This window comes from Epinephelus fuscoguttatus, linkage group LG19 (assembly GCF_011397635.1).
Source record: "Epinephelus fuscoguttatus linkage group LG19, E.fuscoguttatus.final_Chr_v1".
Taxonomy (NCBI): Eukaryota; Metazoa; Chordata; class Actinopteri; order Perciformes; family Serranidae; genus Epinephelus; species Epinephelus fuscoguttatus.
Genome location: NC_064770.1, coordinates 39,189,245 through 39,212,346, shown reverse-complemented (window position 1 = coordinate 39,212,346; position 23,102 = coordinate 39,189,245). Strand labels below are relative to the sequence as shown.

General features: G+C 43.4%; 2 protein-coding genes across 3 annotated transcripts in view; both read left to right on the top strand.

The window, feature by feature from the left end:
• LOC125879279 (serine/threonine-protein kinase BRSK2-like) overlaps positions 1 to 14,421 on the top strand; it is a 40,453-nt gene extending 26,032 nt beyond the window's left edge. Inside the window, exons 14-20 of one of the 2 annotated variants that reach the window (XM_049561044.1) lie at positions 4,439 to 4,715; positions 5,543 to 5,591; positions 7,442 to 7,565; positions 7,680 to 7,781; positions 8,706 to 8,814; positions 9,883 to 9,972; positions 10,105 to 14,421. In XM_049561044.1, coding sequence (XP_049417001.1) covers positions 4,439 to 4,715; positions 5,543 to 5,591; positions 7,442 to 7,565; positions 7,680 to 7,781; positions 8,706 to 8,814; positions 9,883 to 9,972; positions 10,105 to 10,331 — 978 coding nt within the window. In that variant the 3' untranslated portion in view covers positions 10,332 to 14,421. Of the gene's footprint in view, positions 1 to 4,108; positions 4,716 to 5,542; positions 5,592 to 7,441; positions 7,566 to 7,679; positions 7,782 to 8,705; positions 8,815 to 9,882; positions 9,973 to 10,104 lie in introns of both variants that reach the window. The other variant, XM_049561043.1, reaches the window with a different exon arrangement.
• A 7,541-nt stretch (positions 14,422 to 21,962) lies between these two features.
• Positions 21,963 to 23,102, top strand: part of cpt1a2b (carnitine palmitoyltransferase 1A2b) — an 81,663-nt gene continuing 80,523 nt past the window's right edge. The window contains exon 1 of the mRNA XM_049561052.1: positions 21,963 to 22,124. The gene's annotated coding sequence lies outside the window, so the exon portion shown is untranslated. The remainder of the gene's footprint in view (positions 22,125 to 23,102) is intronic.

Below are 23,102 nucleotides of genomic sequence, written 5' to 3'. Positions count from 1 at the left end.
AGATAGACCTCCTTTTTATTTAATCAGAAACAGCCCCAAAATCACAATCACCAAACCCACCAGACTCGACTTGAAATGAAATCTGCGACGCAAATCAGCGATCAGATTTTTCAGCTCTTGGAAATAAGCTCATGATGCGAAATCGCGCTGCTCGCTGAACTCGCATATTTCGCATCATTCGCATCGTCTCCACTGTGCTGTCCGGGAGAAATTCGCGTCTAATCCCGTCTTTACATTGACTTTACATGTAATTCGGTAATTCACAATACACACAACACAAATTGTATTTGCGCCGGCTGTGAACACGACATTAAAGTTATGAATAATTAAGGCTGGAGCTGCTTTGAGTGACAGGCTGTCTGATGATAGTGTCCTCTGCCTCTCAGTCAGATCCACCCCATGCTCCTGCAAAGCGCCAGCCGTTCGCCCAAATGTGGTCACTTGTGGCTTAAAAAAACAAGATGGCGATAGGGTTGCAATGATATACCAGTTTCAGGATATGACTTACTTGACTTAAACCCTTTTGCTCTTTGGGGAGCATAGGTCATTCATGAACTTCCTCCAGCTGGTTCGGTGTTGGGCCATCTTCTCTGCTTCCTTCCAGGATGTTCTTGTTTCCTTGAGTTCCCCCTCAACAGACCTTTTCCAGCTGTGTCTTGGTCTTCCTGGCTTTCTTTTCCCTTGTGGGTTCTATCTTAAGGCCTGTCTGGTCGTGTTGGAGGATGGTTTTCTCAAGGTGTGCCCGATCCAGCCCCATTTCCTGCGGTTTCAATTTGTTCTTGTTGTGTGGTTTGCCAGAGCTCTTTGTTTGCGATGGTGTTAGGCCAGTAAATTCCCAGGATGTGTCGTAAGCATCTGTGAATGAATATTTGGAGCTTGTTTGATGATGCTTTTGTAGTTCTCCATGTATACCGTGATATAAAAGTTGACGGTTACCGCATATCTATGATATTGAAAAAAGAAATGCAGCTAACTGGATGGAGAATTTCAATTTTATTTTTAGTTCAATGACGAGAGTTTTTACAAATACTTCCATCAACAAAATGGTTTTACGTTTCAGTTATAACCAACAGCAACCCTTCTGTTTTCATTCCTATAAGGCTCATCCTGACTGATAATAACATAAATTCTGCGATACTGTGAAACCGTGATGTTTTCTGATGTGGTTATCGTATCGTGCAAGTCTCCTACCGTTGCAACCCTGGATGGCGACAGCCGAAATGCAAGACTCGAGGCATCAAAACAGGAGGCCACAGACCAATGGGTGACATCACGGCAGCTACATCGATTATTTTTACAGTCTATGGAAAATATGCTGAGTCTATATGTGCTAAAATTAGTCTTATATATGGAGTCTGGTGGGTTTGGTGATGGCGATTTTGGGGCTTTTTCTGGTTAAACAAAAAGGATCTTACTCTCTAACACAAAGCTCTATCTCTGTCGGGATCCTTTCATAATGCTGTCAGACACTTAGAATAACAATCTGAGCCTGTCGTCTGCAGCGCTTTCTTAATTCTGGACCAACTTCATATATTGTTGTTCCCATCAGTCACTTAGACACAAAAAGAAAATAGAGTCAAGGTTGAAACATAACAGCGTTACCTTTCAATTGTTTGCACTGGAGCAGAAATCATTGTTTTTACATGTATGGCAGTATGTGGTAAGATAATTGCTTGTTTGCCACTTTCTGAGGATTAGCCGTGCTGATGCAGATTCTTTTAGATATTAAAGGACATCCACTTGCTAAGATCGATACTGCTGCCATGCTCAAGCTAGCTATTTCTCCCAGTTTCCCAGATATTTGTAGAGGTTCCTGAAGGCAACATAGTGTTTGTTTACCAGCTGCAGTCAGTCTGTTATCTCTGCAGTGTTGTGTTTCGTAGATCAAAGCTGTTTTATATGTCAAATGCATCTGAAAGAAACTGTATCTGTGTTTCCAGTCTTTTCCTATCCAACATACAGTATACTGTATATACCATAGCAAGCACATGCTGTATGTTTTCAGCAGCTTCAATACGTTAATATCAGTTTTTGCCATCAGAAACACAAAACCAAATTTCCTGTGATGCTGTTTCTCTGATAACTCTTGCTCAGACTGTCGCTGCTTTTCCATCATGCTGTCACATCCTCAGTCATACACATTTTCATTTCATACACACACCATGCTGCCTCATACAGACGCCGCTGCTCACCACAGACATGCAGAGCCGTCTGTTTAGCACTCCGCTAACTTGAATGGGGATAAAATGATTCAATCTTGCGGCTCTTCTAGACTTTCCAAATGTTATCGGACCAAGTGGGTTAAATACTGAGTGAGTGTTGTTGCAGGGGATCTGATGCTCGAAAAAATATATCTACTGATGTACACACGTCTCCTTCCCAGTGTAAGTCCATGGGAAAAAGACTTTTTGCGCACATCACGCGATCTAAGTTGTAATTCTACTGTTTGGCCACTACGACTCAAAACACAGGATTGGACATTTGAGGGTTTACTCACGAAGAAGCCAAAGAACTGAACACTCATGGCAATTTATAGTGTGTGTGTGTGTGTGTGTAAACAAGCAGAATCAGTTGACACACCTACAAGCTTTCCAATACACACATTGAAAGGTGTTTCCCGTCACTTAAGCTGCTGTTTCCCGATATTCTGATAAACTGTTCTGGGAACTATTGCTTCTCCTCACCTACCCAGATTTGGTCAGTCATGTCAGGTCTTCTACACTATACCCGGGGATCTTAAGTTAGCCCGCTACAACGGTTGCAATGGCAGCAGTACACATAAAAATGGCCACCACTCTAACTATCAGCAAATTTGTGTGTATTAGGATAGCCAAGCAATTGCCCGTTCTGCGCTCCCCATGATTGGCTAGTGCTCATTGCCTTCGTTAGTTTGATTGGTTAAGAGGGATTTGTACTTGTGCGGCAGATCCTACACCCTAGCCTATACACACGGCCTACACTGTTGTGAGCATTTATACTTGTGTGGTGGTGTGTCTGTGTCACTCTGCAGTTACACCTCCAAAATAGTCGGCAGTGGAGTTTCTGTGAAGTGCTGTGAAGTTTAGTTGATTCAAAACACACATTAAACACACACTAAACATGGCTTAATAGAGACAGTTTCAAACACAAATCAGCTTCACTATAACTCGCAGCATTCACAGACAAACACTTGTCTTTATCTGGACACATTTTCCCCACAAATACAACATGCTAACATTATTAGCACAAGCCTATGGCATTTTACATTGTATAAATTAGCCTAGCAGTTAGCAGACTTTTCCTCTCCTCATATGAAGCCAGGGACAACAGCAACATTTAACAAACGTAACGTTACAAAATTCAGCTCCATTACAACTCACAAGGTTCACTGACAAAACAACTGTCTTATACTAAACACGTTTTCCAAACAAATACAACATGCTAACGTTATTAGCACAAGCCTATGGCATTTTACATTGTATAAATTAGCCTAGCAGCTATCAGAGATTTCGTCTGCTCATATGAAGCCAGGATAAATCACACACAAGACTTAAAATGCTATTTTAGTGGAGGCTTTATTGTCTTCACAATTTATTGTTTCTTATCTGTGAAATTAAAGTAAATCAAAGCTTTGTTTCCACTGAGGGAAATGGTTTCAGCTCACAGAGACAGACAGGAGGTCTGCGTCACTGTGACATGCAGCTACATTTCTGGGGAGGTGCACGTCAGGCTACAGCGTGGGCTCTACGCCATAGGTATGACGTCGTTTTATGGCAGAGGTATAAATCCCACTCACATGAGGCTGAGACCAGAGGTGTAGGCACAGTTAGGTTGAGGGTGAGAATGTTAGGGTGAGCCAATCAGAGGCAGAGTAAGGCGGGCCATTCCTTTGCTATTCTTGGATTCCTAGATTTGCGACCATCCTGCCATGTTGATTTGAATCGTAATGTCTGCACATGGACACAAAGGGACTAAGACACAAACAGCCAGCTGTATCCAAGAGTTCAGATCAGCAGATCCATCTCCCGTCTGATCGAGGCTTGTTAAAGAATCATTTCCATGAACCATAAGTCATGACCATTGCTTTCTCTCATCTGTCCATCCCTCTGTCCCTCTGTCTGCCCATCAGAGCCCGGTCTTCACTTTCAGCCCATCTGAAGTCACCTCCGCTTCCTCCTCCAAAGACCCCAAACCAGGAAGTGCCACCACCTCTCGGCCCACCCGCCCAGCACCAGACCCCAAAACACAGACCCTGCCCTCAAAGGGCCCCGCTGACCGTCCCCAGCTCCACTCCATGAAGTCCCTCCCCCTTCAGACTCCACGCTCTCCCTCCCCATCACCTTCCCCTCTCCTCTCCCCCATCCCACGCTTCTTCAACTTCCCCTCTCCATCTGTCTTCAAGTCTAAGAACGTCCACTCGTCCTCTAACTCCTCTGCCACCCCTCCTCCTGTGTCGCAGGTTACGCCGCAGGGCTCACCGCTGCCCACCCCGCTGGGCACGCCTGTGCACCAAATCCAACACCCTTCCTCCACCACCCCTCCCTCCTCTTCCTCCTCGTCTTCTTCTTCCAGAGCGGACGGAGCCGGCGGGGCCTCGCTCTCGTTGACGCCGCCCTCCAGCCCCGGTGGCAGTGGCGGTCTGGCCGCCTCGAGCTCCGCCCACTGGAGAACAAGGCTCAACTCGTTCAAAAACAACCTGCTGGGCTCGCCGCGCTTCCATCGGCGCAAACTGCAAGGTGAGTGAAGACGGTGGTGTGAATCCCCGCCTCTGATTGGTCGAGATAAAACATCCTAACATTGAGTTTTGCATCTGTTTTTGGTTTTGAGTTTGGCATGCACAAGATATTCCAGTTTTTGCTCTTATTCCAAAAAAGACAATATTGAAAATTAATATTCGTCTTAACATGCAGTCGGTTAGCGAGATTTCGACCATTGTTTTTTATATCTTCTTAGAATTCAACCAGTTCCTTTCCGTTAATGTGCTATTGACAGCCAAATGAACCAAAACTAACTATCACCCCTAATCTCTGCACCAGTGTTACACACTGTTGGCTTGTTTGTTTGCGCTCAGTGCACGGAGCTGACCATAAGCAGACAAGACACCATGTGTCACAAGCTGCAGCAAAAACCACAGTTAAGACATCTTGTCTTGTCTTGGCTGTTTACATGTCCCAAAACATGCTCATAAAACCAAATGAATGCCATCATGTCCCACGTGTCTTGTTCAGAAAAAGGCCTAATTCAGAATCCAAACAGAACATGACCCTTATCAAATTCAGAGCATTATTATATTCTGAATAATGGTGGAATATTTGTGTGATGGTAAAAGTAAAATGAACTTGATGCTCCACAGTTTAAACAATCAGAGTTCTCCGACTTCACATCCAAGACAGAATCTATTCTTAACAAGAGATGAGCACGTGCTGCAGCCTGCAGCCCGCGGCTCTGTTGACTAACGTCTGTGGTAATCTGTAATTAGGCCAATTAGATTAGAGTCTGTCATCAAGATTCACTGCCCTCCTCCTCTCTCTCTCTCTGTCTCTCTCTGCTTCTCTTTTCTTAGTCCCCACATCAGAGGACATGTCCAGTTTGACTCCAGAGTCCAGTCCAGAGTAAGTCCACACATGTCTCCGTCTGTCTTTCTCCGCTCTCTAGGTGCAGTGTACACCCACCGGCCACTTTATTAGGTACACTTTGCTAGTACCAGGTTGGACTCAGAGATTTTGGTCCATATTCAGTTCAATTCAAAGAACTTTATTTTTCCATGAGGAACTTCGTCTGTGAAGAGCGACAGTGCATATTAAACAAAATAAATACAAATTATTGACATGATGACATCACACAGTTGATCCATGATGAGAATCTCCCGTTCCAGCACATCCCAAAGGTGCTCTATTGGACTGAGATCTGGTGACTGTGGAGGCCATTGGAGTACAGTGAACTCATTGTCATGTTTGAGATGATGTGAGCTTTGTGACATGGTGCGTTATCCTGCCTCTGTTATCCACTCAGGGCAGGTGTGCGCCATAAATTCACTCCCAACAAAAGTGTGGATGAACGTGACATTGTCAGTGTGATCATATCACCTGAAAGCTTATTGGTAATGCATTATTTTACTTTATTACACGGCTCTATTAAATGCTGTATTCTGATTGGTCAGTCGCGGCATTCAGAGGTCTGATATTACTGTGTAATGACCGTTGCTATGTAGCCCAGCGTTGCTAGGGACGCTGCTCTGACAACAGTTACTTTTTTATCGGGCTAACGCAGCTGTTACCGCTTCAAAATAATAATTTACAAGATACAAAGATGGAGTACTTTCATGATATTTCATGATTTTCATTTTCTCTTGATTCCCTGTAGCTATTGTAGCGCATTGCTGGCAGTTTTTTTTTTCTCTTCTCCCGATTTAATTTATAAATCAATAAAAATCATATAATGAATCAATATTCTGTCTCAAATTATTTATTTAACTGATAATTAGCCGTGTAATAAGCAGGATAATGTATAATGAGCCTGGGAAAACAACTCCCTTCAGGGGAATAGAGTTTGACCTCATAACATTTCAACTTCTTTCTCATAGATTTACAACATTATTAATTCTTTCTTTTACATGGCCCTAGTGCACCTTCGCAGATTCTTCCATTGTCTGACTGTAAAAATGTGTGGCCTATATATAAAAAATGTACTGACCAAAAAGACTGTTACTGTCAGTGTCTGACATCATTACAGAGAATGTTCTGCAGAGAAATGGAGAGGTTTTCCATATCTTCAACGTGTGTCGGCCCGTTTGTGTCGAAATCTCACCGAGAAGTCTTCAAAAATCGAACAGACTTTTTCACATTCAGCTAAATATTCAGCCGTGAGAGCTCAGAGTAAGATACGCTTTTTATACTCCAACACAAAGAATCATTCCCGGCATACTCTCTCCAAATCTCACCAACGTTTCCACTGTTGCAACAATTCACCTCTCGTGAGATTTCAGAACATCTTTAGCAGCATTTTGGCACAAACAGACCAGAAAAAGTTGTTTTTGCATCTGACTGCATACATCGTCCATGTGGTAAAGTATAAATGTGTGGAGAACACAGTAGACAGAACACAGGCAGAGGGAAAAAGAAAACCATGACCAACAAGATCAGTGCGCTTCACTTCCCACCAACTCTCTGAACATGCTAATTATTTCACTGTAACAGTGTGTGGCTGTTAGAGCTGATCTCTGTGAAGTGAACCGTTGTGGCAGCAAGGCTCATTTGCATAGAAAGGGACCAATTTTGTGCCGAATGTTTGAATATTACCTCATTTAAATATGTACAGGAGCATCGAGGTGCAGTGCGGGGTGCACTGAGAATTACATTTGTCTTCTTTGTGCAGATGTGGCAGTGCGATCCTTTTATGAATCTGATTTGAAATGTGTGAATGGATCTAATCTGTCACATGTCAAACACGTGTTTGTTCACAGACTGGCGAAGAAGTCCTGGTTCGGTAACTTCATCAGCCTGGAGAAAGAGGAGCAGATCTTTGTGATGATTCGAGACAAGCCGCTCAGCTCCATCAAGGCCGACATCGTCCACGCCTTCCTCTCAGTGAGCGCCGTCCAGCTTAGATAAACCAGACTGTATATGTGACTATGACACCTTTGTGATGTGAATATATCTGATGTCTTTCACTGAGCGTCACTCTTCTCTCTGTCTCTGCAGATCCCATCCCTCAGCCACAGTGTGGTGTCTCAGAACAGTTTCCGAGCAGAGTACAAATCCTCCGGCGGCCCCTCGGTCTTCCAGAAACCTGTCAAGTTCCAAGTATGATGATATTTTTTTTTACCTCCTCAGCCCTGCAGGCCGAACCAAACACTCCAAACTCCATCAGCACAAATGCATCTTTGCAAACCCAAAAGTTTATCTCAAGTTCTAGTCAACATTAGGGCTGCCACGATTAGTCGACTAATTGATGACTAATCGGCTATTAAAATAATCAGTGACTATTTTAGTTGTTGACTAATCGGTTTGAGTCATTTTTCATAGAAAAGTACTATAAAAGTACCCAAACACTCTTACTGCAGCTTCTTACGTTCAGATATTGGCAGCTTTACACACTCTCCCGTGACGGTGAACTAAAACCCTTTGGCGTGAGTACGAAACAAGACATTAGATGACGTAATTTGGGGGTTTGGGAGAGACAGACCGACATTTTTCAACATTTTAACACATTTTTCGATGAAATGATTAGTCGACTAATCGAAGGGATAATCGACAGATTAGTCAACAATGAAAATAATCGTTAGTGGCAGCCCTAGTCGACATGACAGTGAGGATGTTTTCAATGTCTTGAACATGATGACGTCTGATACTGGTGTACAATCTAAAACTTTAAAGCAGCTGTCGCCTGAATTTAATCAGAATTCATGTGTGATTGGTGGATTATGTTTGTACAGATGTTACATCCATGTAGTTAGATGTGCAGCTGAGCTGATATCACATGCTTCTTTACAGTTTCACAGGTCAACAGCTGAGAGCATTTATTTTACAGACTTGTCTTTAAACCCTCAGTGTTGGAGTCAAAGTGTTTCATCTTTGGCGCCCTCCAGTGGTCGTATCCAAAACCCAACAGGTCCACTGCAGGGACGCTGAGATGAATGAAACAAGCAAACTGATAATAATCACAACAGTGTTTGGTCTCTGTGTGTGAGCGTGACGGACTCATGGACGCGCTGTCGCCTCCTGCAGGTGGACATCGCTTTCTCCGAGGGAGACAGGGAGCGAGAGAGGGAACGAGCAGAGAGGGAAGGAAGACGAGAGATGGGCATCTACAGCGTCACCTTCACTCTAATAACAGGTAGGAGGGTGTGAGAGACACACACACACAGCTGCAGGTAGAGGACATTGATTTGTTGGTGTAATTAGAAATATATGGATGTTGTGGGAGAGGCAAAAAATTTTGTTCTCTTTACGTACAGTCTCACCAGGGAGAATTTAGATGTATATGTTCTGCTGGCCCATTTCCAATAAGACATATAGATACATAAGATATAAATATTAGTTGGGAAATTTAAGGTGAGATTCTAAGAATATGTAGAAGATGTGTAAGTACTATATACGACAGCATATTAAGACCATAGAAGTTTAAAAAAAAAAATCAAACAAACTTTAAACTAGAATTGAGTTCTAAATTCAAAGGAATAAAACTCGGATATTTTTTGAGATTAAAATGGAAAATTTAAGAGAAAATTTGTGGCTTTAATCTCAGAGAACATCCAATTTTTTTCTCTGAAATTTTACACTTTAATTTCAGAAATTCTGATTTTATTTTATTCATTTTTTGTTTTTGTTTTTTTTTTCTTGTAATTATTGGGCATGAGAAAAAAAGCATTATCAAATTCCAAAGACATGCAGGTTGGTGAACTGGAAACTTTCTAACTGTGCCTGTAAGTGTTGATATGACTGTTTATAGTTGTTTGTATTAGCTCTGTGATAAACTGATGTTCCCAGGGTGTCTCCTGCCTCTGGCCAAATATGAGCTGAGGTAGGGTTAAGGGGTTGAGTGGTTATCTTATTCCTAGTGTCATGATGCTTTGCCTTAATCATAGAAGGGACTTCAGGTTGTTTTCCAATGAGTTATTCCCTGAGATATGGTGATAATATGTCAGTGCTGCGTTCACTGCCCCCAGGTGGCCAAAGAAATTATTTATTGAAGGTTTAAAACGATCCTGGAATATGATGCTAAAAGTTTGGACTCTGGTTGTTAAATTAATGCTCATTTCTCTTTTAGTGTTTGTTTCCAATTTGAGACTAAGAGTCTATACAGTGTTTTTTTACGACATTTCTGCAGAGTATATCTTAAAAATAATAAAAACAATGCTCTCTCCATGGTAACCTGAAATAAGTTGCTCCTCTCTCCGCTCAGGTCCCAGTCGCAGATTTAAGAGAGTGGTGGAAACCATTCAGGCTCAGCTGCTGAGTACTCATGATCAGCCTTCTGTGCAGGCACTGGCTGGTAAGATGCACACACACACACACACACACACACACACACACACACACACACACACACACACTGGCAGGTGTACCAGTAGTGTATTGTTTGTTTCACGCCTCCTCTCTCTTGTTTCACCCTCTGGCCCCTCAGATGAGAAGAACGGTCAGCTTTCCCGCCAGCCCAGCACTCCTTCTCGCCAGAACTCCCGGCGTTCCGAGAGCGGATCGGAGCGGGAGCGGGGGGAGAAGGAGCGTGTGGCAGATGGGGGCAGCGGAGGGAGCGGGAGCAGCAGCGGGACGTCCTTACAAAGGCGAGGGTCGGGGAAAGACAAGACCAGACTCCTGTCGTCGTCCAACGGGACGCAGTCTCATCCCTGAAAAGAATGTTGTGGAAGAGAGGCGAGGGTCGTCCGCCTGGCCTTTTTCTCTTCCTCCCCTCAGTCCTTCCCACATTCTTTCCTTCCCTACTCCCTTACTTCCTGCCTTGCTTCCCGCCATGATTCCAAAGCAATGGGATGGAGGAGGGGGAAGTTTTCCCTTGAAGCTGATACGACAGAGATTCCCCACACAGCAGAAATGTATATTAGTGGGGGCGGCGGAGGAAGGTGGTCTCTAGTTAGCCTTCAAGGGCAGCTTCACCCCGCAGTCTGAAGACAGGATGTCTGAAAAGTCCCACCGTACCAGAGAAATACAGGAAAAGCTCACAGCGAGGTAAACACGTAGTTCAAGAAAGCACATGACCTTCTCACCGACCAATCACACGCAACACGAATCCAACAGGAGACCTCCCGTCAGTCAGTCAGAACGGCACAGGAAGTCACCGTCCAACAGCAGAGCCCCTTAACTCTCATTGTCACCTGTCACCTGGATCATCAAGTCTCCTCAGCACCAAACACGATGACAGGAAGTCCGCTCTCCTCCTCCTCCTCCTCTCAGCTGAAGAGTTCTCAAGCAAAGCAACACCATGAGGACGTGTTGGAGACAGACGTTCAGAAAGAGTCTGGATTTAGACGCAATTGTTAAAGTGGATCTTTAGATGTTTAATAATCAGGAGTCTGAGAGCAGAGAGAAGTCAGAGAGTGAATCTGACGTGGGCTACGTCATGTCGCCCTACAGCTCGGTGAATTTCAAAATAAGACGAGTTTCCTTTAGTGTTTGAGAGGAAGCATAAACCCCCACAATTATCTCTGAATTCCACTGATAAAGCTATGATACCGTATTGCCTTTAACGGAGGAGAAAGTGGATAGGTAGTTAGATTTAGCCCCATTTTAAGGACACACGTCGCACCACAGGTAGAATGTCTCAGAGTGGAAACTCCCACAGACGGAGATGAACAGATAGATGGAGACGAAGCAGAGCATAGTTAGAAACAGGAGCAGCCTAGATCTTAAAATAACGTATGCTGCATTTCCACTGCGTGACACAGCATGACTCTACGCATCTCGACTCTATCTTGAAGTTGTGGATCGTACCTGATACTTGTTTTGGTCCCACCTCAGTTCAAAGCGAGCAGAGCTTATATTTAAAGGTGGAGTTAAAACACTGAAAACTGCTGATTGGTCAGAGAGAAATGTCAGTATAACTATAAACTATAAAAAACAGCTTGAAATGAGCCATGACCAAACCTCAGCATCATTTTGAGAATATTTTTGCTAATTTTTGAAATTGAAATTCTGATTAAAACGCTTTAACACCCAGTACGTTCCTGTGCACAGTGAAGTGTTTCTACAGTCCCAGCTGGACGAGGACATCTAACTGGCCTACTGTCCTTGTCCCAGTATACAAGCACGGGAGGGGAATCCATTTATTGAGCCAAGTATGTGCGACTCCTCTACGATAGGTGGAGATATGCCCCCTTTCAGCTTGTTAGTATTGGACCTTTTTCCCGTTGACCTATTACGTCACAGACCAAACAATGGACACACAAGTTAGCTACGGTTAGCTAGCAGCTAACTGCTACCATGGTGGACAACTTTACAGCTAATGCTTTAATGCTATTGGACTTCCGGGTCAAAGCCCGGGGCGGAAACTGTGGAGCATGCTCAGAGCGCCTCGGCCAGTTTGGGTCTGATTGAATGTGAGAAATTCAATTTTATCAGTCAGAGTAACACAATGAATCCGTCATGTAAAGGTACTGAGCACCACCTGCAGGGCAGGCCAGAGGAAACAAGGCAGTCAGTAGCTGTGTTTCCATCCAAAAGTGATTTGAATCATTGGGAAATGCGCATTAAAAGAAATACGAACGGATACGGACTTTGGTGAAAACTACGAACTTGTGCGAGTTTTCCGCAGAACCGGAAACAAAACAAGTCTCGCATTCTTCTTCTTCTACGTTTTCTGGCGGTTGGCAACCAGCTTGTAAATGCATTACCGCCTTCCCGACCCAGAGTGTGGATATCACCATGGAGAGAGGTGCGCTATGTCAGACTTAATTCGAACATAACTGTTTCCATCCCCCGTTTTGCGAATCAACATTTTTTCGAATCAACCAAAACCCTGCTAAAGCGAGTGTGGTTCTCAGCTGGTGGGTCGTGTTTCCATTCTGAACGAACTGCAAGTGACTTGCCAATGTGTCAAGTTTGTAAAAAAGAAAGGACGGCAGAGGAGATACCTGCACGCCAACATAACTGGGCCACAAGAAGGTCTACAGGCTGAGATCAGTGCAAAAGCAGTCTATTTATTTAAGACATCTGTGCACAGCAACAGATACAGAGCGAGTGAAAACAGCAGCAAACGTTCAGTCCTCGACTGTTTTTTGTGAACAAGTGAGTCGAGTCGAATCATGCAGTGGAAATGAGGCGTTAGAGTCAATACAGCGTCCACACACCACATGTACACTGAGAGAGTTTTCTTCTCCTGTCCCCCTGCAGCACATTATTGGCTTTAAAATGGAATAAAATGAAAATGAAATCTCTGTATCATCGAATGCAAATGAAAACCTTGTGTTGGGTGCTCATGGAGAACAAGAAACAACCGGATACACAGGAGGGAAATCCGAAAATACAGAAAACCAGGAAGGAAGTATTAAAAAGCCTTTATTGTAGTGACTGAATCATTAACATGTTTGGACCTCTGCAGGTCTTTACTGAGGCTTTAGAAAAAGTTTTTACATCTGTTTCACAAGTTTCTGAAAACACCACAAAGCAAACAAACATTCTTTGTAAATGCAGATAAACCAGGCAGTGAAATAACGAAGCTACACAGTGCAAACACAAATACATGGGCTTAAACCAGGGTGTTGAAACGAAATGAAAATACATATAACAATAAAGATAAACCAGGGTACAAGCGTACAGATGAAGATGTATATTCAGTCAGAGGATTTGGGGAATAAAATTTTATAATTTTCCATAATATATGGATATATCCGCATATCGGCCAAATATCCAACATCCTGCATCCCTACTAGTCAGCTGATTCACTTTTGCTGTGTTAGATATTTTTTCTGCCTACATACAGCTGCCAGGACAAATACACACATTTGATTCGGCTCACTCAGACAGCTCAGTCCATCACAGCACAGTTTGGAGACGAGGAGTGATTCCAGTGACCTCTAACCCTCCTCAGTGTACATTTGGGGTGTGACTGTTTTATAAGAGACCTGACAAAAGTCCGAACCTGTCCTTTACCTGAAACCACAATTCATGTCCGTCAAATTACAGCCATTGACGATGATGACAAAGTAGACTTAGAATAAAGAGAGGCTGGTCGAACGAGACAACCGAGCTTTTTAGACCCACAATTAGTCAACTGAAACCTTCCTGCGTTCCTCTGTGTTTAACAATAGACGCAGGGCGACGCCAAAGCCCCAACAAAAGCCTGTTCTGCCTCTGAAAGGAGACGTGGAGGGAGGACGGAGGGACGCAGGTAGAGATGAACATTACACGAGGAGGAAAAAGAACTGGAGAGGAAAAATGAAGCCACACATAAAGAATGAAACTTAGCCTGTTTTTATTTTTCCATACCTTCGTTTTTTCTACGCCGCTCCCGTCTGTCTGTCTGTCTGTCTGTCTGTCTGTTTCTTTATGTTCGCCACCAGCAGGGTCGCGGGCGGCGCCACCAATGTGAATGTCAGAAACTCTTTTGAAATTATTGCAAGAGTGTAAACATACTTTTGTTCCATATATTTATTGCAGATGTATTTATTTATTTATTTATTTGCCATGTATTTGTTGAGAGTGTGATTTTTTATTTTCATGAATGGGAAAGCAGGCGATGGGTGAAGACGGGGAAATGTTACTTTCAAGATGTCTGACACGTCAGAGCAAACCAGCTGAACTCCTCTCCTCTTTCTTTTCTGAAAAACCTCCCAGCTCTACGTCGTGTTTTTAACCCTGTTAGTTTGGTTTATTTAGCACCGCCGGCGACCACAGCTGTTCACATGTTTAGCTTCATGTGGAGGACTGTTGTGCGTTACCAGAGGGTGTTTATCAGCGCTGAGGTATTCGCTCCTTCAGGCAGTTGTTCGGTTTGTTTTGTTTAATGTTTTTATCGTCACCTGAGGCAAAAAGTGAGCAGGACGCTAAGCTGCTGAGTCTCTTACGTGACAGATCAAACACACACAAACCAGGACATTTTGGCTCCCCGGGTGAAACCCATGCACAAACTGACTTCCAGTAGTCTCCTCACACTCTGCACCCTGAACTGAAATTGCTGAACACAAACGGAAACAAACGTTCACTTGCAGGTTAAACGGACAGTTTTTTTCCATCTTTACTGGAAAACTGGAAAATGTGGTTAGTGATTGATTGATGACTCCGACATCCAATAATCTGTTTACACACATTAACATGAGGTTTGGGAATCATTTTAGAAAGCTTTGGGGAAACTTTTGCCTCAGTGGACGTAATCAAGACAGATTTTCAGTCTGTGCTGCTTTAACAGAAGATTTAAGTGTTTTCCCCCTCTTGTGTAATCAGAGGTTTCATGTCCCATCCATGTGCTCGCAGTCGGGCCCCTTAGGAGGACCCAGCAGTGAGGCCCCACACGCATCGGACAGGTCAGAGGTCAGGGCGGTTTAAAGTTACACACATACATGAAGGAGTGTTATGTCACTGGCTTTTTGTAAACACAGGGTCAGAGTCAAGCTCACCACGTGTAGGAGGAGCGAGGCGAGTTAAGGAACGGGAGGAGGACAGAAAGGTTTCGCTCTGCTCTGAGCATCCAGATCCATTCAAAGACACAACGGCACATTTACAGCCGCTCCCAAAACTCTCCTATTGAAAGAAGTCTCACCCCTCCCTCCCTCCCTCCATCCACCCATTCACTTCACATTTTCTACACCTCCCCTCCCATTCCTCCTCTTTGTATCCCAATTCACGCCCGTCCTCGTCCCCAACGCACATATCTCACCCCCCATATAACCACCCCCTCCTTGTATACATTTTCTACACTGTATCCTTCGCAGCAGAAGCTGTATACGTCTGTATACACTGTATGCCTGTCTCTGTCTCCATTGTATGCCATCCATATCTATGTAGCGTTCACTATCTTTTATCGACACTGTAGTCACCGTACCGCTCTTCCTCTCATCATTATTGCTCATTCTTCTTCTGCAGTTAGAATTGTACCACTATAATCTCTTGTCTCCCGCCCCGCCCCGCCCGGGCCCGCCGCACCCCACCCACTCGTATGACCGCCACCCCCCCAATCTTGTGAACCTCCGCTCCACATGGTAGGAGGAGGAATTCGTGACGTCAGAACATTAAAAAAAAAAAAAAAAAAAACTGGAGGGAGGAGGAGGTGTGTGGGGGAGGGTGGGTCGAGAAAAACACGATTAATGATGATGATGACGACAACGACGAAGAGAAATGTCTGTAGTATAATTACAAAAAAGGAAAAGTGCACTATTATGACAATGATTATTATTGCCTGTGAGAAATACCGACCAATAAACAACAACAGAAATATGTGTGTCTGTTTGTCCTCTGTCTCACTCATGAAATGTTTCCTGGCATGAACACAAAGTTACTCTCATAGTTCTCCTGGTTCACATAAAGACCTCGACCGCAGAGCCGGAGCGACTGCTGAGGACACTTCTGGACGCACTGGATCAAACCGGGAGCAACACATCTCCACTTCCCACACTGCACAAAAATGAAGCCAAAATATCCCTGACATCTTGTGCTGGTGATGTCATTTGGAGCCAGAGCTTGGGCAGTAGCCATCTCTGCAACATCAAGTGTCCGCCCACACACCGGTCCGGCCAATCACAAACAGCGCCACTGAACGTGAGCACGCTGATTGGCTCACAGCTGTCAATCATGTCGTCAAATCCTCTTTTTATAGCATCAAATAACTGATTGAAACCAAACTTATCCGAAGAACGAACACTTGAACAAACGTCAGGGATCAGCTGCACAAAACACCTTAAGTTTTCTTCTTAAAGGGATAATGCACCCAAAAATGAAACTTCAGCCATTATCTACTCACCCATATGCCGAGGGAGGCTCAGGTGAAGTTTTAGAGTCCTCACATCACTTGCAGAGATCCAAGGGGAGAGGAGGTAGCAACACAACTCCACCTAATGGAGGCTGACGGCGCCCCAGATTCAAACGTCCAAAAACACATCATTGAAGCCACAAAATATCTCCATACTGCTCGTCCGTAGTGATCCAAGTGTCCTGAAGCCCCGACATAAAAAGCTGTTTTAAAACAATGGTTCCCAGCTGGTGGGTCGTGGGCCCACTCGGAGGGAAACACAAGTGACTCACATATGTGACAAGTTTGTAAAAAAAAAAATAAAATAAAATAAAAAACACTTAATTTTGAAGTACAGTAAGTTTCAAGCACAGAGCTTTTATTTTGAAGTGGCGTCTTCTGCTGTAGAGTGAGTGACTAACAGACAGCTACTTGACAGAGACAGGCCAAATGCAAGTGTGACACTGAATATGTTAAACTGTGTGGACCTCAAACTGATGACTAAGGAGAAATCTGGACCAGCTGGTAACCACTGCCTTAAAACGATTCCTTAGTTAAGGAAAAACACTAACTCATTCACTGTGTTGATTTTACAGCGGGAAAAGTTTCCATGGACATTGTTTGTTTGCTTGGACTCACGCTGTGACGCCTGTTATCGTCTCACAAAGAAAAGAAGACAAGAAAACCAGACTGGTCAGAGAAGGAGAAGATGAAACTTCTGGAGGAATACAATCAGAGAAAGAACAGACTACAAAGTAAATACCAGAAAACAGAAAACGACTGTAGGAAGAAGCAACGGAAATGAATTCAGTCAAATCTAAAGTTTAAAATCAAAATCATCAGGTTGTCCTGGTCACAGAACACTCTTCTCAGGGTGTGTGGGGTCAAGTTGCAGTTAAGATAAAGTCCCAGGTACCTTAAGTGTTTTGTTTTTTATCTTCCTTTGGTTACCAAGGTGTTTTGTGCAACAGTTGAGGGATTCCTTAAGTCTAAGAGCAAGACAAGGAGAACACTATAAATAATTAAGTGAAGATTTTAAGGCAAAACCTTAAGGAGAAGGATAATTTTATCTTGAGGAAACCTTAACTAGGACCTTAAGGAAAATCCTAACTTAAGGTGTTTTGTGCAACAGTTGAGGGATTCCTTTAGTATGAGAGCAAGACAAGGAGAACACTATAAATAATTAAGTGAAGATTTTAAGGCAAAACCTTAAGGAGAAGGAGAATTTTATCTTGAGGAAACCTTAACTAAGACCTTAAGGAAAATCTTAACTTAAGGTGTTTTGTACAACCAGCCTCTGGGTGATAAGAACGACCTAAAATGACAGTAACCATCATCGGGAAAAATGTATGTGACGTGCACTTTGAGTTTTCAGTCTGGTCCATGTCCCATCAGCCTGCTCTCTCTCTCTCTCTATGGGCCCCTCACCTCGGCCCCTGCCTGCACTGTCCATATTTACGCCCCTGTCTTTAACATAGCATGGCTTCCTCTCTCCTTATGTAACCTTTCCCTGTCTGTTGACTGACTCGTCGTCTGTCACGAAATCTGTTCCAACATGCCAACGACCAGAATTTAACTTGCAAGCAGGTCGGCTTCCTGTTTTCACTCTGAGCTTCTGCTGAGCGTCAAAAATATTCAGACGTTCATTATTCTGATATCACAGTGACACATGAGCTGCTGAGAGACATCGAGCTGTCGCATGTAGATCATCATGTATGAAGAGAAAATGTTCAGAATGAATAATGTTGAAGAAGTAAATGAAATGTATAAACTTTATGGTGTGTGGTCAAAAAGCTTTTTAAGGGAGTTCGGGTCACGCTGGTTACTCCTGACTTAAGTTCACCACTCTAAAATCCGTCATAAGAGATCAAGTGCAGCTATCGTCATCATGACTATTCTCTGACAGACTTATTTCAGTGTTCTGGGAGGTTCCTCTCGTTTGGAAAACACGTAGGTGAAGAGATAAGAGCAGATGAAACACGCTGAAGCCTGTAATGACTTCCTGTTATGTTCTGTGTCTGTTATAAATAAATCTTTATGTTTATTAATCAGACCCTGAACCCTGAGGCCTCATGAGGTCAGAGCAGGACAGCTTCATATCCTCCATGTGTTGGGAGGCGGGTTTCCATGGTTGTAGTTTCCTGCAAAGAGAATAAAAAATGAAGAGGTCTCACTCTGACTCTAAAAGTGTGTCCTTACATAAGCTGTTTCATACAGTGAGAGGTGTTGATGGAAACTCAGTGGAACAAACTGAATTTTTTACCAGACAAAATGTAGAGCCGATGAATTTAACCTGCAGTGAAGTTGCTGTAAGGGCTGTCCATCAACTGAAATATTTAGTTACGATAAATCACAGATTAATCACACATTTTTATTTGTTCTATATGAACCTTAAAGGGATATTTTTTAAAAGTTTTAATACTCTTATCAACTTCACATTTGTAAAGGTTAACGTAAGTCACCACTGGAGCACATCGAGCTGCTTAAAGAAACAGCTGATGTTAATTCACATCGACAGTAAATGCAAATAACCATTTGGCCAAAGCTGAGCCATTCAAAAGACTCCTTTCTTCATCCATCTCTGCTCACTGAGGTTTGTTCCTGCCATCCATTTCCTGATTTCCCAAACTACAGGGTGGGCCGAGGGTCATAATTACAGAATGTACTTAAAAATAGTGGTGTTTAAGGGAATTTGTGTGAAGTTGTTGTTAACGCGACTAACCGTAGCCACTCAGTGTGTGTACATGCCGCACTTCATGTCACATTCAGTAAAGCAGATTTCTACTTTAATCTCTCATCCGTTTTGTTTTTTCTGTCAGTTCTGGTTTTACAAGCAGGTTAAACTTTGCACATGTGCCATCATTTCCACCTATATATTCACACAGTGACAGTTCAGCCCCCTGTCTTTGAAATCTAAAGTTATATGGAACAAATCTGGAAAGAATTGACTGCTTTCAGTTTCTGGGAGTGAACTTTGACCCCAGACTGAAGCCCTTTTTAGACAGGAGTTGTGCAAATTTGCAGGAAAGCCCAAGTAATCAATTAACTAAACTCCATAACTGCCTTAAAGACATAAAAACTTGGATGAGCTCCAATTTCCTGATGTTAAATTCAGACAAAACTGAAGTTATTGTTCTTGGCCCCAAACAACTCAGAGACTCTTTATCTGATGACATAGTTTCTCTAGATGGCATTGCTCTGGCCTCTAGCACTACCGTAAGAAACCTCGGAGTAATATTTGATCAAGATTTGTCTTTTAATTCTCATTTAAAACAAACCTCACGGACTGCATTTTTTCATCTGCGTAATATTGTGAAAATTAGGCCTATCCTGACCCGAAAAGATGCAGAAAAATTGGTCCACGCTTTTGTTACCTCAAGGCTGGATTACTGTAACTCTCTATTATCAGGTAGCTCTAGTAAGTCCTTAAAAACTCTCCAGCTAATTCAGAATGCAGCAGCACGTGTACTAACAGGAACTAAGAAACAAGATCATATCTCTCTTGTTTTAGCTTCTCTGCACTGGCTCCCTGTAAAATCCAGAATTGAATTTAAAATCCTACTGTTAACTTATAAAGCTCTAAATGGTCAAGCTCCGTCATATCTTAGAGAGCTCATAGTGCCATATTATCCCACCAGAACACTGCGCTCTGAGAATGCAGGGTTACTCGTAGTCCCTAAAGTCTCTAAAAGTAGATCAGGAGCCAGAGCCTTCAGCTATCAGGCTCCTCTCCTGTGGAATCATCTTCCTGTTACGGTCCGGGAGGCAGACACCGTCTCCACATTTAAGACTAGACTTAAGACTTTCCTCTTTGATAAAGCTTATAGTTAGGGCTGGCTCAGGCTTGTCCTGTACCAGCCCTTAGTTAGGCTGACTTAGGCCTAGTCTGCCAGAGGACCCCCTATAATACACCGGGCACCTTCTCTCTCTCTCTCTCTCTCTCTCTCTCTCTCTCTCTCGTATTCTATTACTGCATCTTGCTAACCTGGCCATTCTGGATGTCACTAACTCGGCTTCTTCTCCGGAGCCTTTGTGCTCCACTGTCTCTCAGATTAACTCATATCACAGCGGTGCCTGGACAGCGTGACGTGTGTGGTTGTGCTGCTGCCGTGGTCCTGCCAGATGCCTCCTGCTGCTGCTGCCATCATTAGTCATTAGTCATACTTCTACTGTTATTATACACATATGATTATTGTCACACATGTATACTGCCAGATATTAATACATACTTTCAACATATTGTACCGCAGTAGCCAGAACTATAACTATAATATTATTACTTTCATTAATGTTGTTGTAAGCTACTGTCATTACCTGCATCTCTCTCTCTCTGTGATATTGGGCTTTATAAATAAAATTGAATTGAATTGAATCAGTGTTTTTTCAGCATTGGCAGTATAAAAACAAAATCGGGGAGTGCAGCAAAATGCCGCCTACCTACTTTTGTTTATACAGAATGTGCCTTTTTCGGGGCAATGGGGGGCGTGAGCAAGTAACAAAACGTGTAGCTCAGCGTGTGACGTAAACAGTGACGTGGGAGGGAAGCCGCGGCTGGTCAGTCCTTCGGTGATTCTCTCGTAAGTCGGCCCGTTCTTCACCGTCCCCGTCATCTGACGGTTAATGGCCTCTTCGTTTGCGAGGACAAGGAGGGCGCGCAATTCCTTGTCTCCCCAGTTGCTCATCTTTACAGTGTCTGTCAGGTTTGTGTTTCCCTCTTGCTACTAGCTGCTCGCTAATTCCTGCTATCAGCTGTTTCCTGTTTATCCACCGCCAGTGGCTCGCACGTGCGGCGTCATCAACAGCCCCTCCCACAAGTCTTCAACAGCCCCTCTCGTTGCAGAAGGCCGCCTCGGTCTGTTTAATCTAAAAGGGTTCCACCAATATGTCTACCCTATGAGGAGGAAAATTGGGCACCTTGGATCAACTCGCCAATCCCGCTCTGTGTGTCTAAACGCTCACAGCTTGCCGGCAAAACGGCCCAACATTTGCCGAAAATCTGGCAGTGTGAAAGGGGCCCCAAACTCCCAGGCCTCTGGTGGAGGACCTCAGCCTGAGGGTGAGAGGGTGACTTCTATTCTTTAATGTCTTGCTTTTCCTGTCACTTCTGTTTTTACAAGCAGGGACAACAAACTGAAATCATCAAGAGGTATTGTAGTGGCCCCTCTGCTGTAACTCTGGGGGCCCCTATAGGGGTCGCAGACCTCCTGTTGAGGACCCAGGATTGATATTGTTTTCTGTTAATGTTCTTTTTATGTGCTGTTAAATAATGTTGTGTAATAATGCCGTCAACACAATCAAATATCTAAAAAGAATATGATAATATTGTTTTGGTGCATTTTTGTTTAAAAATCCTTTGTTTGTTTTTCTGCTGTTGAACATCAAACTCGTTGTGTTTGTTCCTCGTGTCAATAAAAGAAAAACTCGATTCTGAATGGCGGTTAGGTTTCCAAGCTGGTAACCACTGCGCATGCGTCGTCACTTTTACTTTTGCCGCCTACATTTACGCAGCCACAGCTCAGCCCCCTGTGTTTCTGCCCTCAGAGTGAGTCCTCCTCTCAGACAGAGACGATCTGTGTCCGCTGGCGGCAGTGATTGCTGTAAGTGAGTGAGTGTGTGTTTGTGTGTGTGTGAGCTCAGCTCGGTGCAGCAGCAGCAGCAGAAGAAGAAGAAGAAGAAGAAGAAGAAGGGAGGGGTGCACAGTCTGCACACAGACGTTTCTGGATCAACCGAGAAGCTTCAAACATCTTGAGGTACATTTATAATCTGATCTCATCGAGCCGCTGCACAACTTTACCTCTTTATACGTCACGGCAATGTGTGTGTGTGTGTGTGTGTGTTCGCTTTGTGCATGGTGGGGTCGGGAGATGTTGCCGAGCATGAATGGACCACTGTGTGTGTGTGTGTGTGTGTGTGTGTGTGTGTGTGTGTGTGTGTGTGTGTTACAGTAGGCTGTCTGCAAAGATGCTAACACACACTGGAGTTTCACACTGTGTGACTGTGTGTTTGTTCTGTGTTTCCACCCACACACACACACACACACACACACACACACACTGAAACATGATGATGATGATGGTGATGGTGATGAAGAGCTCTGAAACTATTTCCTCAGTGGAAACTGGTGAACTGGTTTGAGCTCCACGCGACTGGTGAAGGCACTTGTTGAGGGACTGTTGGTTATTAATGAGGAGGAGGAGGGTGTGTTTATACTGTCCCCGAGTCTCCACCCAAATGTCTTATTGGGTTTTAAAGACTCTCTCTGTGATGTGGAGTTTGAGCCACATTTTAAACAAGATGAAAATTAAAGTGATTTTAATGAAGCATGTCTGTTTAAAGCTCAGATTAGTTTCTGTCTCACATGATGTGTCCACGGACTGTAGGAAATTTGATAATCCAACAGTTTCTGGCTGTGATAAGTGTAGAAAAAGAAAACATGCTGCAGATTTGGAAGTCGTGTTTTCCTAGAAAATCTGCAAAAATCTTTTTAAATCAATTATGTCACAGATTAATATTTAATATTTGGTATTAACAACAGTGAATGTACATGCTTTTTTTACTTTGATAAAAATGGTAAATCTATTATCTTAGCATCGCTTCCTTTACCATAACAGGACAAACAACTATAAGAGAGCAAAAAATATACTTACAATATTATGTCAGTATATATGTATATATATATTTAATTTTATTAAAGTTGCAGCAGTTTACCAGATTCATGATGGAGTTCT